The sequence below is a fragment of the Pseudophryne corroboree genome, assembly GCF_028390025.1.
Source record: "Pseudophryne corroboree isolate aPseCor3 chromosome 3 unlocalized genomic scaffold, aPseCor3.hap2 SUPER_3_unloc_84, whole genome shotgun sequence".
Lineage (NCBI taxonomy): Eukaryota > Metazoa > Chordata > Amphibia > Anura > Myobatrachidae > Pseudophryne > Pseudophryne corroboree.
In genome coordinates this window covers 192,080-210,023 of record NW_026967579.1, presented here as the reverse complement: position 1 = coordinate 210,023, position 17,944 = coordinate 192,080, and the positions used below count along the sequence as shown (strand labels likewise).

Here is a 17,944-nt window from a genome sequence, read left to right as displayed (position 1 = left end):
GGCATTGGGTAGTAGACACTTTGAGGTGAACATCCGAGGTGGGGACACAGATGGAGATCTTCTCAGGTTTGAGGGTCAATGGCATCCTTAATGGGACACCAGTATCCAAAAGGGCTAAAGGAAAATAATAGCCACTTACCTTATTTTTGAAGATTGAACATACATTAGGTAAAAATGTGATTTGATACATACCATCATGTGACCCATTGTGTACCCGGAATTCTCCCTACTGAGCAATAGACTACTTACCTGTTACACTCATTTATTCACAAATCCAAGTGATGATACCCTGAGATTTAAGAGATAAAATATAACAATAGCCACTTACCTTTCAATGATGGGGTAATTAAGATCTCGACGCACACCATGATACGTTTTATTAATCGATAGCTCTCATGGGATTCCTTCATTTGAGAAATTGATCACTTACCCGATGTGCCCACACATTTATGGATTCAATTGCGGGTACTGTGGGACCAAATTTACTATATGTCGGCAGATATCTGTCTAATTCTATACATTTCTAGTAGATGACACGTTCATTAGATTTTTTTCTTGCAGAGGTCAAAATCTTACTTATATGTCTTATATGTTACAAATACTATTAATAACCATATTGATAAAGAAGGACTCAAAGCTTTAGATTAGATCTATATAGAAAGAGCATACAGCAATATACAATTCACCAGATGTGGTAATTTAGGGAAGATTTTTGCATATACCTTATCATAAATTCATCCATATGTGTAGGGAATTTATAGGAAAATCATATTGAGTCCTCACAATCGGTTTAAATACTCTAATATAAATGTATATATATATATATATATATATATATAAAAAGCAGGTAGGTCCGGCTCTCCCATTAGAATTACAGAAGCACTGGGTGCCCTCACATGGAATGAATACATACAGCGGGTTTGGTGCGGCACTCCTAGCGGCTGTCACAAATAGGCAAAAGGGTCCTCGGTGTGGACAACGTTTCAAAGCAGTTTAATATAGCTTTTTCGTCAGGTCATATGACCTGACGAAAAAGCTATATTAAACTGCTTTGAAACGTTGTCCACACCGAGTACCCTTTTGCCTATTTGTGACAGCCGCTAGGAGTACCGCACCAAACCCGCTGTATGTATATATATATATATATATTATTATTTTCACCTTCACTTTTCTGCACGTTTATTTTATATAGCTTTTACTTCATTCATTTCACATGCTTTGTTTATTCTGCACATTCACATTAATTTATATAATATTTCTCACCACTCAATTTTGATAATTAATTTAATTAACAAGTAAAAATGTATACACTCTAAGGTCATTGACCAATATTTTGTTTTGCACCTATCACGGTCATAATTCTTAAATCACCATCACTCATACACATATAATATAAGCATTAAACCGCAGGACCATTAATATATTCATGCTCAGCATTAGCTAATAAATCCCAACACCAGAATTACCAGTCTAGGATTTCTATAAATGTATGATCCCCCTTCCATCTAAACTTATCTTATGATGGAGAGATATTATCCTAGAGATCATAATATGCAATTAAACGTTTAATAATATATGTAATTATACCCCCAAAAATCCAGTTTATGTAGTACAAATTCTCTAAGATTCGATTACGTATAGATTCTCATCTGCTGAATGTGTTATTTAATTTCTCCTTTTATTTAACTCATGTTGATCCCCGGGATCTATTATGATCTGAGAATCATCTACCAGGATTGGACGTTTTAGACACATGACATGTGTGAGACAATCAGCGCTGCAGAAGTAAATAGGAGCCTTGGAGAGGACGATGTGATGCGCGATCACATGCTCACACACCCGTCCGTGATTGGCTCCCCTTTCCTTTATAGTCATTCTAGGTAGGGCAATCGGGTTTGTCCTGAAGAAGCTGGTGTGAAACGTGCACGTCGGTTGGCGTTTTCAAAGCGGCATTGATATGCCTGCTTAATTCACTGTGAAAAATGTTTAAATTTAATCTAATGATGTAAAGAATTGTGTAACAATACGACCAGAAATATCCAAATGAATGACAACCAATCTAGTTTATCTATGAGATGTAAAGTGAGACAATACTTGAAGATAGGTTAGCACATACACACCTCAGGTTATCCGCGATATATAGTAAACTTCATGTGGTGAAACTAGCACAGCACAGCGTATCTGTCTAATGGCTCCTTGAGAACATTTCCTATGATAGGCTTTCTTAGAAATACGGAGTCTCACATATGAGTGTAATTGAATCAATGTAATACGTGATATCAGGGCCATAACTAGGTGTGTGCGGAGGGGGCACCACACATAGCGCTGCAGGCTAGGGGGCGCTGTTGGTGGCACTTGTCAATTATCTGCTTTAATTACTTTCACTTGCAGCTTCCCCTCTTTTTGAAGCCCAGCATCTCCTGACTGCACCTGTCTCCTACCTTGTCGCCTTCTGTCGCTAACACCTAAACAACATTCATAAACTCAACTTCAGATTTCTTTGTTATTCAGTCACACTATCCTTTATTACATTTAAAAATTCTGACATACCCGGAATTCAAACCCACTGCCTGTGGCACTGCAGTCAGACAGTTTATTCATTGAGCTATCTGCCCTTGCATAGAAAGGTAGATCATTCTAAGCTAGAGAATTCTATTTGAAGCTTACCTTGTACTTTGTGAAAGAATGATCAGCATTGCGGCTGAGCAGATCTATGCAGTGTGTGGCCGCAAGAGATTGCATGTGTGACTGCACACTACATAGATCTGCTCAATTGCAATGCTGATTATGTTTTTATAATCTTACAGTAGCTTCGTATAGTGTACATAGTTTTTATGCAGGATCAAAAAGCTCAATGAGTAGGGTGTTTGATTCGAATTCAACGGGTTATAGGTTTGAATCCTGGGTATGGCAGTATATTGAAATGTGTTAATTAATAAAGGGTATTGTAACTAAATAACAACAAGCTTTCTCTGTCTATTATATATATAATGTGGAAAGGATGTCATAGCATTGTCATGCCCCTTTCCAACGAGTCATGCGCCTTATGTCCCAATTGGAAAAATGTAAGGGGGGGGGGGGGGGCACCAATTCTCTCTCTGGCACAGAGCACCAAAAAGTCTAGTTACAGCTCTGCGTGATATACAGTAGCGGATCTTGCCATGGGCAAGCAGGACTTTTGCCCGGGGCGCCGCCTTCTGGAGGGCACCGTCGCCGTCCGGAGGGCGCCGCACCATGGCAAGATCCGCTGCTGATGTGCCGTCCGCCCCCCACCGTGAAGGAAACTAGACACGTAGCGTCTAGTTTCCCTTCGTGGAGAGGACGTTTACTGTGCGGTGCGCGATGACGTCATCGCGTACCGCACAGCAAAGGTCCTCTCCATGAAGGGAACTAGACATGAAGCTTCTAGTTTCCCTTCATGGAGAGAACCTTTGCTGTGTGGTGCGCGATGACGTCATCGCGCACCGCACATAATTTCATCGGTGCTACTACTGTACAGGGGGCATAAGTGACAACGCCCCCTGTATGAAGCCACGCCCCCATCGCCTGCCCGGGGCGCACAAAACCCTTGAGCCGGCCCTGGTGATATACCTGTGTTAGCTGCTCTATATGCATATTAATTGGCATGAGACCTAACCAATATATGTATTAGTGCCTCCTTCATTAATATTCCATATCACGGAATTTAATGACTATATAGTGTCAGAAATATAAGTAAGATCACATGCGATATAGCATGCCATAAGGACACATATCACATGGGGATGTAATTGCATTTACTTAAATTAATTACCCTGTACAAACATTCCTGCAGCAGCACCTAATCACGTATCTCAGCGGCTTATGTAATAGTGTATGTGTAACCACGTATGTGCACATTATCAACTTTATGCACGTATTCCTCATAACAGGATTTTACAAGTGTACGCTGCTGATTATTTGAGCATATTAACAACATCTACAGCAGGAATAGATGTAATTATAGGGTACAGAACGGGACATAATTTCTCTGTCAAGTAACACCAGCACAAAATATATCATATCTACAATACCTTAAGGGACGATTAAATTAATTCTACTCTATTACAAGCTCCTTTAGAAAGGGAAAAGCCCAAGCCACATAAAACTATAATAGTGTGGCAGCATCTGATAACAGCACAGTAACATTGTATGATGCAATAAATGACAGCACGGCTTCCCTCAATTAGCCTTTAGCTACAGGCTTTATATGTTATACATACCTGCTACTGTGTTCACACTATGGGGTATATGCCATTGCGGTCGAATTCTGGCTGGAATTCGACTGTTTTTAAATTCAACACAATTCGACAGTCACATACCCTCCCATCGGGACCCGAATTCAACATATTCAATAAAAAATGGATTCAACAGTCCCGCTGTACGTCATGGATTCAACTTTTTGGATGGCACAAAAATGTTTAAAAAACCCAGAAAAAAATTGCGTGGGGTCCCCCCTCCTAAGCATAACCAGCCTCGGGCTCTTTGAGCCGGTCCTGATTGTAAAAATACTGGGCAAACATTGACAGGGGAGCCCCCATATTTTTAGAACCAGCACCGGGCTCTGCGTCTGGTCCTGGTGCAAAAAATATGGGGGACAAAAGATGTAGGGGTCCCCCGTATTTTTTAACGCCAGCACCGGGCTCCACTAGCTGGAGAGATAATGCCGCAGCCGGGGGACACTTTTATATCGGTCCCTGCGGCCGTGGCATTAAATCCCCAACTAGTCACCACCACTGGCCGGGGTACCCTGGAGGAGTGGGGATCCCTTAAATCAAAGGGTCCCCCCTCCAGCTACTCAAGGGCCAGGGGTGAAGCCCGAGGCTATCCCCCCCATCCATGGGCTGCGGATGGGGGGCTGGTTATGCTTAGGAGGGGGGACCCCACACATTTTTTCTTGATTTTAACCCATTCCCACCCCTTCCCACTGAAAACCATGCTCTCTCTATTTTAGTCAGTTAAAAAATATATATTCTTTTAAAAAATATATAAATAATACTTGTGGCTCCTAATAGACAAACCAGGTACATAATCCCTTCTAATATAAATAGATATGCTATTAGCAATAAAAAAAACAAAAAAAATACATGTTTTTAAATTTTTTATTAGATTCCGCCAGCAAAGTGAGGCGGAATGAAATTGACGAAATGACTGTCGAAAAGGACTGTTGTCAAATCGACATTCTTCAATTTAATATACTTTTGTCGAAAAGCCGCATTTTTACCACTGCAGACATGTCGAATTTAACAACTGTCGAATTTCAAAAAGTCGAATCTGAAACGTCTGTTTTTTTGTCGAAAAGTACTGTATTGCTATGTCGAATTTAAAATGCCCCATTTTTCGACATTTGCGGCAATTCGACCGCAATTACAGATACCCCATCATTACAGTACTGCCAGCAGGAGAACTGCATAGCAACACTGTAACAAATGTGTTACACCGCAGCCTGCTCTCCCTCTGTGAAGGGAAGGATTTAAGCCGTATCAGCTACAATCAATGTCAGAGTATGTAGCAATTGGATAAGAAACAATGTATAAATAAATCTGCTACAGTGAGGTTCTTTTCAATCCACCTTTCAATAACAGGCTTTTACATGATACGTGCTTCTACTACTTCATTTATGTTTAAACTATCTCACGATTTGAGTCATCCACAAATGAAATGATATGTTAAGAATGACATATGAGCTGTTTATTTAAACAGTTCAGACAACCAATTAGGTTGAGAACCCCATAATGAGAAATGGTAATATACCCCAATATTAGGAGACTATAGATAACTCCTTGGCTGGATTAATCACTCAATACTGTAAAACACCATACATGAATGTGACGGTCACCCCTTGGTATAAATAAAAAAATGACCACAGGTGTACCACAAGGGACTAATGATATATTATAATCCAATTCTAAGGGAAGAGATAGATCAGTAAATGTAATATTGTGACACATCCCATAATATTCTATTGAACATAGAACTGTATAGGTGGTACTACTTGTGTCAATTCATATAGTAAGTGTGGGATTGTGGGATCATTACTCAAGGGGTTTGGACTTACAGTACATTAATACGACTAGAGGTTATATAACAATGATTACAGACATACTGTAAGGGATTTAGGACATATTATGGGATCCGAATAACTTGCTCAATATTGTGATCTATCCCACAGTAATGTGTTGGACCTAGAATTGTATAGGTGCTATTACCTGAGAGTGTTGATATACTACGATTGGGGATGATTAACATTAAAAGTTATATTTAATACAAATTAATAATTTTCTCTCTCTTAGTGCACCAACAAAGAGACAATCTTCTCTTTCTTACCTTTCCCTACACCATGAGCCATAATGGCTTAAGGAAAATAACATAAACATATAGTATGTTCCCCACACTGACCATGGCATATGAAGATATAATGACACTAGGAATATGTACAAAATAATGTTTTGATAAGATACTGATGAATATGTACTTGAGCAGAAGAAGAAATATATCACTTATCAATTGAGACACGCTTACCAAAAGTATCTATTTATATCTCGTGGTTATAGAGCTAAAATACTATGATTTACAATTAATTTACTATAAAAAATTCCCTTATTGATATGCTTTTTGGCTTGCTATATAGACTTGTGATAGACCTAGGAAGTTTTACTTTTATGGACTAGCTAAAAAATATAAAGGCTACAAGCACCTCTATAGGACTCATTAATGAAGAACTGAGAGACATTAGAGAAGGTATGATTCACAATCAAGTAGCCATCCATTAGTTACTGCTCAGAGAAGGTAGTGGATGGGAACAATTTAAAGGAATGTGTTTTAATATCTCAGATAATTACAATCCCATTGAACAGAAGGTTAAATTATACCCCTTTTACACTCGCACTCCCGGGATGCTTCCCGGGATGCGTCCTTGGATGCCTTCCCGGGACTGACCCCTTTCACACTGCACTAAGACCTGGGATCGACTCGGGACAGCCCCATTTACACTGATCCCGGGATATCCCTGCAAATGCACATGTATGTCATTAGAAATGGCCTTTTCTGGCTCACATTGATGAGGTCACACTAGTCAACAAAGGGAGGGGTGGTGCCTGCTCACACCATTTCTGCAGTCATGGCCGACGGAGTACCAGTGTGTATGCCTGAGCTCATGATTCTTTCTGCTTTGCAGATGTTTCATACAGCTACTGACAGCATGATGCAGCTTGTCACACTGTGCAGTATACTGCACATATATTTTATGAGGAGGAGGGCGCAATTTATGCTGGATAGGGCTGCTAGTCGCCGCCAATATTTGCGCAGGAGGAGAGCCCTCATATCATCCAGGATGAGTGCCATACTGAGCGTGAGTATGGGCCCTAACCGCTCATTTTGGTCCAGAGATCGCCGTCACGAAGAAGCCTTTATGAGGACCGTGGAAGCTTACCAGGATGAGGAGTGGATGGCTAACTTCCGTGTGTCTCGTGCAACCTTTAACTACATCCTGGAATTACTTACCCCAGCACTTGACATGCAGACCACCAGGCTTAGGAGACCCATCGAGGCACGCAGGAGATTAGCTATTGCATTGTGGTGGTATGCTACCCCAGGAGAGTACCGCTCAGTCTCATGCTTGTTCGGTGTTGCAATCTCCACCTGCTGTGTCATGGTCCACCAGGTGACTAAAGCAATTGTATCTACCTTATACAAGCGCTTCATATCTCTACCACAAGGACAGCGCTTACAGGATACCATCATTGGATTTGTGAAGCGAGGCTATCCGCAGTGTGGAGGAGCGATTGATGGGACACACATCCCCATTATTGCCCCACGTGACAACCATGCTGACTATTTTAATAGGAAGGGCTGGCACTCCATCATATTACAGGCTGTTGTGGACCACAAATATTGGTAAGTGTTTATTTTTGGGGTGGTGGGATGAGTTGCATGTGTGAGGTTTACATTCTAATTTTTTTCAATTTTACTGTTCTTTAGTTTCCTAGATGTGTTTATTGGCTGGCCAGGCCGATCTCATGACTCCCTAGTTCTTGCCAATTCTGACCTGTACAACATCGTAGAGGAGAAGCAGGGAGGGCTGGCTGTACCCCAAAGAGTGTGCAAAGATTGTGAATGGGGTGGAGATCCCTGTCCACATCATCGGGGATGCTGCATACCCTTTACGCCCCGGGATTATGAAAGGCTACACCCAACAGGTCCAGTTAACCCCAGAGCAACAAACCTATACTCACACCCTGAGTTCAGCAAGGATGGTGGTTGAGAACGCCTTTGGCAGGTTAAAAGGAAGATGGCGTTGTTTGATGAAGCGCAATGATGTGGACCTAAAGAATATGCCTAATGTAGTAGCTGCGTGCTGTATACTGCACAACATCTGTGAACTGAAAAATGAGGTATTCCTTCCTGAGTGGACTATGCTGGACCCTGAGGTAATGAACCCACATGTGGAAGGTGCTTTGTTTGGGACTGCCTCAAACTCCGCTGCAGAACAAATACGCCACACTATTACGTCCAACCTTGCAGCACTGGTACAATAGTGTTTAAGAATCAGCACAACATGCTTGGTGAATTAATTTTTTTTATTTTGTATTCCACCTTTGATCTTTGGTTTCAATATTTATGTTTTTCCCAAAAAACCACATTGCCACAAACTTTGTAGATATGCAGAAACAACGTAGAAAACACTGTAAACATGGTCTACTGTTACGCACAAATGGGAATGTTATGCATAGATTTGCAAACAAGTTTTGATTGGCATAAAAAAAAAAAAAACACTGGTAGGTTTGTAGATACAACACCATAAACCACAGTGTCCCTGCAGTATATTATTACTGTGTAAAAAATAAATAAAAAGTGCTTTAATGTAGACACTATACAAAACAGAACATAGAAAAAAAAATGAAAAAAGGCACAAACAGTTGTGCATAAACAATGACCACACTGTGGTTATTTAACAACAGATAACAACACAAAAAAGAAATTCACTGTGTTTCACGGCAAATTGCGCAACACAGTAAACTCTGGGCTTTGCGCACTAGATGGTGCAGTATTTGGGGCATAGTATGGACCAGGATTAAATGATGAAAAACCCTGCTCAGGGGGGTATTGTGAGTTGTGGTGTTGGATTGGTGCTCTTGAGGTATTGGTCATACGCTCATAGAACGCCATGTTCATTTGGTGCAATTCCCTGTGGCGGTCATACTGCTCTCTATTCATGCATTCCTGCATTGTCATGACTTGGGAAAGGAATGCATCATGCATTTGGCGTTCTGCCTCTAGAAACCTGTCGAGCCTAGCATCCTCCTGTGCGGACATTGTAGCGTCCATCTCTCGGAGTTGGTCGACAAGGACATTTGACATGGCTTTAGCCACTTGCTCCGCTCTGTTCAATTTCTTCCTTCTAGGCGGTACGGTGTAAACTGTGAAGAGAAGAAATACAAAATGAGCGTATATAAAAATAGCAGCGTTAGCAAACGTGTTTGTGGCATTAATCCACCTACACACTAGCTACTCTGCAACATTGAACTATTTATAAAAATGCAAATCCCCCCTGCGTGGGGGCAGAAAATGCAAAGTGTGCCACCGTGCCAGCAGCGTGCTGAGCGCAGTGATCCTGCAAGGGGCTCATTTGGGCTCGCCACACTGCAGCCACACTGGCCACTCATACTACACTTTGTACAGTCCCACTGTCACTGGTCTGAGCATCCACGACGTCTTCAATGGTTGCAGTTATGCTGTCGTCGTTTCTAGATGTGTTTATGGACGGCTGGGAGGATGTGTCGCTGTCCTCAGGTGTGTCGTCAATTAACAACGGTGATGATGGACAGACGTCACTGCTTGTCTGTGTATCTTCTGGAGTGCCTTCTGTAGCAGTGTACTGTGAACTGGAAGACAGACTCACTAGACTGCATATAGCTGTGTTTCCAAAGATATTGGCGCAGATGTCATAGTACTGCCAGTCGATACGGCCAACACCGCTCTTTTTCCTGTTGTTGTCATGCACCTTAAGGAACTGCTTTTTAAGAGTTTTCATTTTGTTTAGCACTTGCTGCTGTGTGTGGATGATTCCCCTGGCTTGCAGCATCTTGGAGATGTTTTTATAAATGACTGCATCTTTGACTGTGCCTGTGATCTGCCTCATAATTTCCTCCTCTCCCCTAATGCTCAGCAACTCTCTCACCTCCTGGTCTGTCCAGGTCGCCATGCTGCCTTCCTCACACGCATCAAGGACGCTCCCCAGGGCTCTGAAAGATGACATCATCTTTTCTGAGCCCATGAAAGCTCCAATCGGAGGCCTTTTAACAGTCCCGGGTAGTGAATCCCGGGACGGGCCCTTTCACACTACTTAGCTTCCCGGGACGGTCCCGGGTTCAACCCTGCTTTTGACCTGGGATGAAATCCCGGGATGCTCGTCCCGGGAAATTGTCCCTGTACCCATTTACACTGAGAAGAATCCCGGGATGATGCGCGTCCACGTGCAATATCCCGGGATTTTTCTGCGAGTGTAAAAGGGGTATAACTACAAGATTTACAGGAACACATGAACCAATCGGCTGATTGGGATCTTTTTGGATGGATGGGAGCTAGTATTTCTAAGTGGCTATATCAAGTGTTACATTATGTCATGAAGATAATTCTTATAAATCTCATAATCTATGTAAGCATCAAATGTCTGCCGGCCCTTGGTCATCAGTGTGGCAAAATACTAACACCCCAGAGAAAGCCAAAAACTAATCTTATGGTGATGACTCTGGTTACCTACGCTGCGGTAGCCCACACATGATCACACTACAGGGATGTGCGGTGAGCTATATAGCTCAGGAGGCACTGGCTAGTACCAGAGCTAGATTTACATGCAATATATGAGCCAAAACGTACATCTGGGCATTATACACAGGTGCAGCAGTACATACATCTGGGCATTGTACACAGGTGCAGCAGTACATACATCTGGGCATTGTACACAGGTGCAGCAGTACATACATCTGGGCATTGTACACAGGTGCAGCAGTACATACATCTGGGCATTGTACACAGGTGCAGCAGTATATACATCTGGGCATTGTACACAGGTGCAGCAGTATATACATCTGGGCATTGTACACAGCTGCAGCAGTACATACATCTGGGCATTGTACACAGGTGCAGCAGTACATACATCTGGGCATTATACACAGGTGCAGCAGTATATACATCTGGGCATTATACACAGGTGCAGCAGTACATACATCTGGGCATTGTACACAGGTGCAGCAGTACATACATCTGGGCATTGTACACAGGTGCAGCAGTATATACATCTGGGCATTGTACACAGGTGCAGCAGTATATACATCTGGGCATTGTACACAGGTGCAGCAGTACATACATCTGGGCATTGTACACAGGTGCAGCAGTACATACATCTGGGCATTATACACAGGTGCAGCAGTACATACATCTGGGCATTGTACACAGGTGCAGCAGTATATACATCTGGGCATTGTACACAGGTGCAGCAGTATATACATCTGGGCATTGTACACAGGTGCAGCAGTATATACATCTGGGCATTGTACACAGGTGCAGCAGTATATACATCTGGGCATTGTACACAGGTGCAGCAGTATATACATCTGGGCATTGTACACAGGTGCAGCAGTACATACATCTGGGCATTATACACAGGTGCAGCAGTACATACATCTGGGCATTGTACACAGGTGCAGCAGTACATACATCTGGGCATTATACACAGGTGCAGCAGTATATACATCTGGGCATTGTACACAGGTGCAGCAGTATAAACCCCTAGAAATTTGGCGAGTTTTGATCAGAGATGTGCGGAAAAGTTAGCAAGGTGAGGCACTGCCTCACCCCACCGCACGTCACTGTTACACTAACAGAAATATACACTTAATAGGTGCGTACATGCTTTTGCTTCATACACACACATAGCAAGAAGAACCTCAACCTATAGCCAGGGTAAAGAAACAACATGTTCTGTCGCTATCTCTTCCATTTCTCTTATCTATACAAGTTTTCGGGAGGGTTGAGGCTTTTTGCATCGATACTCAGAGGACTAGTGCCAGCGATTGTATCCAGAGAACGGGTTTTCCTTATTCTATCTCACATCTCACACTACTCCACTCATCACCAGACAAATAATTTACACATGGTGAATATTTGATTTATTATATGATAGTTGTTTAGAGATTAAACAAAACTGTGGAATGTTGAAGTTATATCAAATATCCTGTATTGTCTCATTAATTGTGCTATGATTCTTGATATTCTAATGTTCCCTTAAACAGTGTCCTCTTTTAGTATAGAGTTACTATGCACAGAGTAATATTCTCCCACAACCCTTGAGCATCATTTGATTAGGTGTTTATGTGGCTAGTAGCAAGGCCTGTGTGTAGATAACGAGAGCTCAATGATATTGTATGAGACTTTGTGGCAGAACAAGAAGGACATATCATGGAATATCTGATGGACCTTCACTTTGGACAACACGTTATTATGAACAAGAATGACCTTTATGACAATGAAGCCTATCAGAGAATCTAATTGTTATATATAGGAGATTCAAGATTCATGGACAAGTCTGCCATCTTATGGATAAAACCACTCTCTTTAATTAGCTAATCTGACCATATTTGGTATTTCCCCTTATTGTTCATCAACCAATGTATCTCCATGATTTAATCTATATGTACGCCTTGTGTGTATATAAGCTATGAATAATTGTATAATGTTATGGTATAAATAATGTAAAGTCAGTGTTCTAAAGACACAGATTCATTGATGAATTCTGTCTTGGTCCAGGCTCCTCTGTGCAGAATATTGGGAGCGGTTCCCTCTTTGATAATAAATTCTATATGCTGAATATCATCACAATGGAGAACTCTCTATTATTATTATAATTCGGCTTTAACACCAGACTTGTTGTATTGGGACTGTTTCCATCTCCTTTTCCTTTTGTTTTCGCTTGAGACGGAAAGGGCTGAAAAGCTGGAATTTTAGGCTTGAATTTGTATGTGGAAGGAAACTTCACTTTTTTGGAGTCTGCTTCTGACTCCAAGATACTGGTTAATTCTTTACCAAAAAGAATATCTCCAGTAAAAGGTAAACACTCCAAAACCTTTTTGGATTCTGAATCAGCTTTCCATGTACGTAGCCAAACTGCTCTGCGAGCTGCTACTGCTGAAGCTGATGCCTGAGAGGCAATAGTACCCATATTCATTGCAACCTGTTTGATATGTGCTACATGAAATTTTTGCTCTCTATATGCAATTGAAAGAACCATTTCCAATGCATCAGCCCAGGCAGCCACTGCTTTTGCCAGCCAGGCTGAAGCTTTGATTGATCTTATGATTGCCCCAGACGGGGCAAAATATTTTTTTTTACCAAAAACCATCAACTCTCCTATCCATGACACCATTTAATGATGTTGAAGGAAGAGGTAATGTGGATATTCCCACTTATAGAATTACATGCGTATCTACTTTGGGGGCCACCTCCCTGTTTAAACAGTCCTCAGCCAGAAGAGGATAACTGGAATTCCATTTCCTTGGAATTCTAAATTTCTTACTGGGTGTAACCAAAGCCTCTTCTATAAATTTCCTTCAGCTGTCCTGACCCAGGAAACTCAGTCCTGACTGTTTTGGGACATTTAAACACAGGTGACTTGGATTTTAACACAGGCTCTGCTGATTATTCTAAGGATAGAATGGCTTTCATCGCATTAACTCAGATACGTCCACTGAGCTGAGACCTTCCGCCTCAGCTTCGTATGCAGAACCAGAGTGTAATGAGTCTTCATTCTCCAACGAATCCTCATCTGAAGCATGTGTAGACTGTAAAGATATTGTTTCATGTCTATGTGATTTACTTACCACTGTCCTTTCAGCCTGTTTTTGTTGTGAGGCTGCTGCTTCCCCTGCTGGATGTGATAAACCCCAGGTGGAATGCTGCATGTAAGGGTTAATAGTGTAACCTAACCCTGGTACAGAAGTTGGAATTATCCGCTCAGCTACACTGGATATTGTCTATAAAAAGGTAGCCCATGGGGGTTCAACTTGCACCTGTGTCCTCCTTGGATTTGTCAAGACTTTGATGAAAGCTAAAACTATGTTTCTGAACCAGATCCCGATAGGTTAACCCAGCTTTGACAAACATGATGAGTATTGGTGTTGCTGTGAGTGTATTTTCCTCACCCTTGCCGCTCTTAGACATGATAAATAATCAGACACTTGCACAGTGTACTACACAATTTGTGAGTGTAATCACTTAAAATTTTGTTAAAGTGACATAAAATCCGACCCTACCTTGCTTTGCACAAGCATTGAAGATCGGAATAGTCAGAAAAAATCTGACAGAATTATAGTAAATGCAGCAGTCACAGGTTATACATTAATATAATCAGCAATAGGAGCACATAGTCAACTACAAATACATTTCAAGTATGTTGGAGAAACCTATTACTGATTGAGCATCAAGCGACTGGAACCGGAAGTGACATTGGGCACGCACACACAAGGACGCACACGAGGATGGAGCGACAAGGTGCTAGAGCCGTGAGCCGGGGGAGCCAGAAGCCGGCAGCAAGGGGGAAGCCAGCGGCCGGGGAGAGACAATAGTCAGGAGGAAGCAGTGGCCGGAGGGAGCCAGCAGCTGGTGGGGAAGGGAGCCTGCAGCCGGGGAGAACAACTTCTGTGCACAGATCAATGGAGCAGGGAGCAGATAAGTATTAACTTTCCCTATTAGCTTTTCCCACTGTGTTGTATAACTGATTGTCTTCCTTTGTCCATTTCTGCATTTTATTGTTGAGTCCCTGTATTTGTACTAAATTTATCCTTATCCTATCCATTTATTTATATATATTTGTTTTTATTTGTTTATTGTCCCTTATTCCTTTATTTTATTTATTTATTATTTGTCAGTGAGACAGTGTCTCTGGCACAGCGGTGTAATCATGATGTGTGTGTGTGTGCTGAGTAGTGAGTACTGCTAGCAGGAAGTCTCACAGTTTAACTGCAGTGTAGCAGTGTGGTGGGGGTGGGGAGAAGGGGGTTGCTACACCAATGAGTCAAGGAATGGAGGAGTGGTTGGATGGTACTCACACAGCAGGTGGTGAAAAGCTTAAAAAGGAGGAGTGGTTGGAAGGGGAAGGAACTGGTAGGTTCAGAAGGGATTAGTAAGGACTCTCAAGGGAAATTGGAGTGGGATCCCACAGGTACCAAACTGGGTAAAGAGCAGCTTTTAGGAAGGAAATTGGTGAGCCAGACCCTGTGTTTGACCCTTCCCTGCCTCATGTGGGGTGGATCCTTGGACTCTCCAGTTCCTCAGGAGGCTGTGGATTCTTCTTGTCCACTACCTGGTGGTTATGTGGTCATCTCAGGCCATGAACCTCCCAGATACCAGGCCTCCAGATAAACATGAAATGGTCATGGAGATGGTCCTGGGCTCTGTAGAGGAGGAGGTGGAATAGCAAAGGAAAGTTGTGTCCCTTCTGAAGGGGCAATGGTGGACATTGTGAATGGTGAAGGGAAGGTTTTGTGGGTGAAGAGGGAGTTATGCCATATATCCCAGAAGTATGGGTCCTCAGCCTATATGATGTGCCACCATTAATGTGGCCTCTGTCTTGTCCGGCCAGCTTGATTTATGGGCTTTGTCATTTTTATAAGCAGGATAAAGGCTGAGTTTTTTATTTCTGCAGTAGACTAGAATAAGCCGAGACAGTCCCACTTCCATTATACCACCTGAATGTGACGGTCAGTGACCACCGTGCCATCACTTACCTGTATGCTTACACGAAACAGAATGATGGAACACTTACACGGTTTCTTTACATCTTCTGGGGTCCACTCCGAGATTAAACATTATGGCGTAATTACTCAGACGGGAATATAAAATAGAATAAAAAGAAGCTATAATGTAATAATTAGATGCAAACAAAAGCTTTTATTATGAAATCATACAGGGGAGTATCCGCACCATATAGATGTAACATACAACAAACCACCGCAGATGGAACCCGGGTGACTCTAATGCACATGGTAATGTACAGGGTATATATGGATAGGATCTTGTATCAGAAAACACTCAGCACTCCTGATCAAGATGAGTGTCTGCAACAAGTTAGGCAAACTAGAAGTGAAAACACGTTCCAATGGCCGCCATATTGTCGTGCAGCAATACAGATTGTGCAAACTGGTATTAGACATTCACATTTACACAAAGCACACGATACAAAATAAACAGCAGAAAAAAGACCTAAGCATTTGGGATGTATTATTTAGGAAGTAAATAGAGGTACATTAATGAAAAGCTGAGTAACAGTCATCAGTCTGCTTGTGAAGGTCTCTAGAGTGGAGGCCTCTTGGACTGTGCAAGGCAGTGAGTTCCATGGTCAGGGCTGCAAAACTAAACGTTCAACCCATAAATGAAGGACAGGAGATTCTTGGTACTGCTGGTAACAGTCCTTCATCTGTAGAAGCCAGCAAGCAGGGCAGTAAGGAGGCAGAAGCTGCTTCTAGTACCTTGGACCATGTAATGTTGGGCTGGGAAGGTCAGTTAGCCAATAATGAAATAGATTTTCCATCTTACAGGCAGCCGGTGAAGGGAGTAGAGAATGGGTGTTAGGAGGCAGGAACGGGCAGGTTAGGTAACAGCCTGGCTGCTGCATTCTGTACTAGCTGCAAGCTTTGTAATTCTTTTGCTGGGTGACCCAGGTAGATGGCATTGCAGTAGTCTATGAACTTCTGAGGGAATCAAGTGCTTGATTCTGGCTATGGTCCACAGATGGAAGAATGAGGATTTGTATGTGGCAGATACCTGATGTCTGTGTCAGCCACATACCAGGACAACACAAAGATTCAGCACATATTCAGTATTTTGCAATTCTGAACACCAAAGCATAAATCCAGATGGTTGGTAAAGCTGTAGTCTTGTCCTTTGTTGGTGAGCTTCTATTATGTTTCACAAAGACTGAGTCACAGCCAACTGGCATCATCCACCCCTGGCGCTCAGCTAGACAACCATTTATTGGTATTCGGTTCTCAGTACATGGAGCAAAAAGCAGGTCATCTGCATAGCAGTGGTAGACCAGGCCATGACGTCTGATTATATCACCCAGTGGTAGCATGTATATTTTATAAAGCATAGGAGATAGGATTCACCCGAGGAACATTGGACGACAGTGATAATTATACTCCAGAAGATGTAAATGGTTCCGTACTTGGGTAATGTCTAATGTGTTCAACAAGAGCGGATTTATTTCTCTCACAGCATGAAAATGGCTTCTCATCTGTGTGACTCCTCTGATGTGTAACAAGATGTGATTTATATGCAAAACATTTCCCACACTCAGAACAGGGAAATGGCTTCTCACCTGTGTAACTTCTCTGATGTGTAACAAGATGTGATTTCTGTGCAAAACATTTCCCACACTCAGAACAGGAATACGGCTTCTCACCTGTGTGACTTCTCTCATGCCGATCAAGAGCTTATTTCCCGACCAACATCCTGCTGATATATCCTGCTCCCTACTACGTTCTCGTTGGAAATTGCTCCACAGGGGTGTTCCAGTGTGCTGCATCTTTTGGTGTCTGTGCTGTCTCTAGCTGCAGAAAAACCTTGGCATTGCGGAGCTGCGTAGTGCGGCCTACATCCTGGGTGTCGCGGCCGGCCTCACTGCCTGACATTGTGCTGTGCGCAAGTTCACTTCCAGCTACGGCTCTCCTCTCCTGACCACTCCGGCTGGTGGGCTGCTGATTCGGGGACTGCTGGCACTGACTGGCTGTGGTGGGAGACTACTACATCACCGGGATTGACCGCATGTTTACTGTGGCCAAACTTACCTGCTGCGGATCCGCCACTTCTACTACCCGACTATTTACCCAAGCTGAATGCGGGGCGGCTTCTTCTGAGTGGTGCTTTTAAC

The 17,944-nt window shown here is 42.5% G+C and overlaps 2 protein-coding genes across 2 annotated transcripts in view; one reads left to right on the top strand and one right to left on the bottom strand.

The window, feature by feature from the left end:
- The window catches only part of LOC134984828 (zinc finger protein 585A-like), a 187,679-nt gene that overhangs the window by 86,417 nt on the left and 83,318 nt on the right, over positions 1-17,944 (top strand). The window lies entirely within an intron of this gene.
- Positions 15,944-17,944, bottom strand: part of LOC134984827 (oocyte zinc finger protein XlCOF22-like) — a 34,357-nt gene continuing 32,356 nt past the window's right edge. Inside the window, exon 4 of the mRNA XM_063950302.1 lies at positions 15,944-17,476. Coding sequence (XP_063806372.1) covers positions 17,208-17,476 — 269 coding nt within the window. The 3' untranslated portion in view covers positions 15,944-17,207. The remainder of the gene's footprint in view (positions 17,477-17,944) is intronic.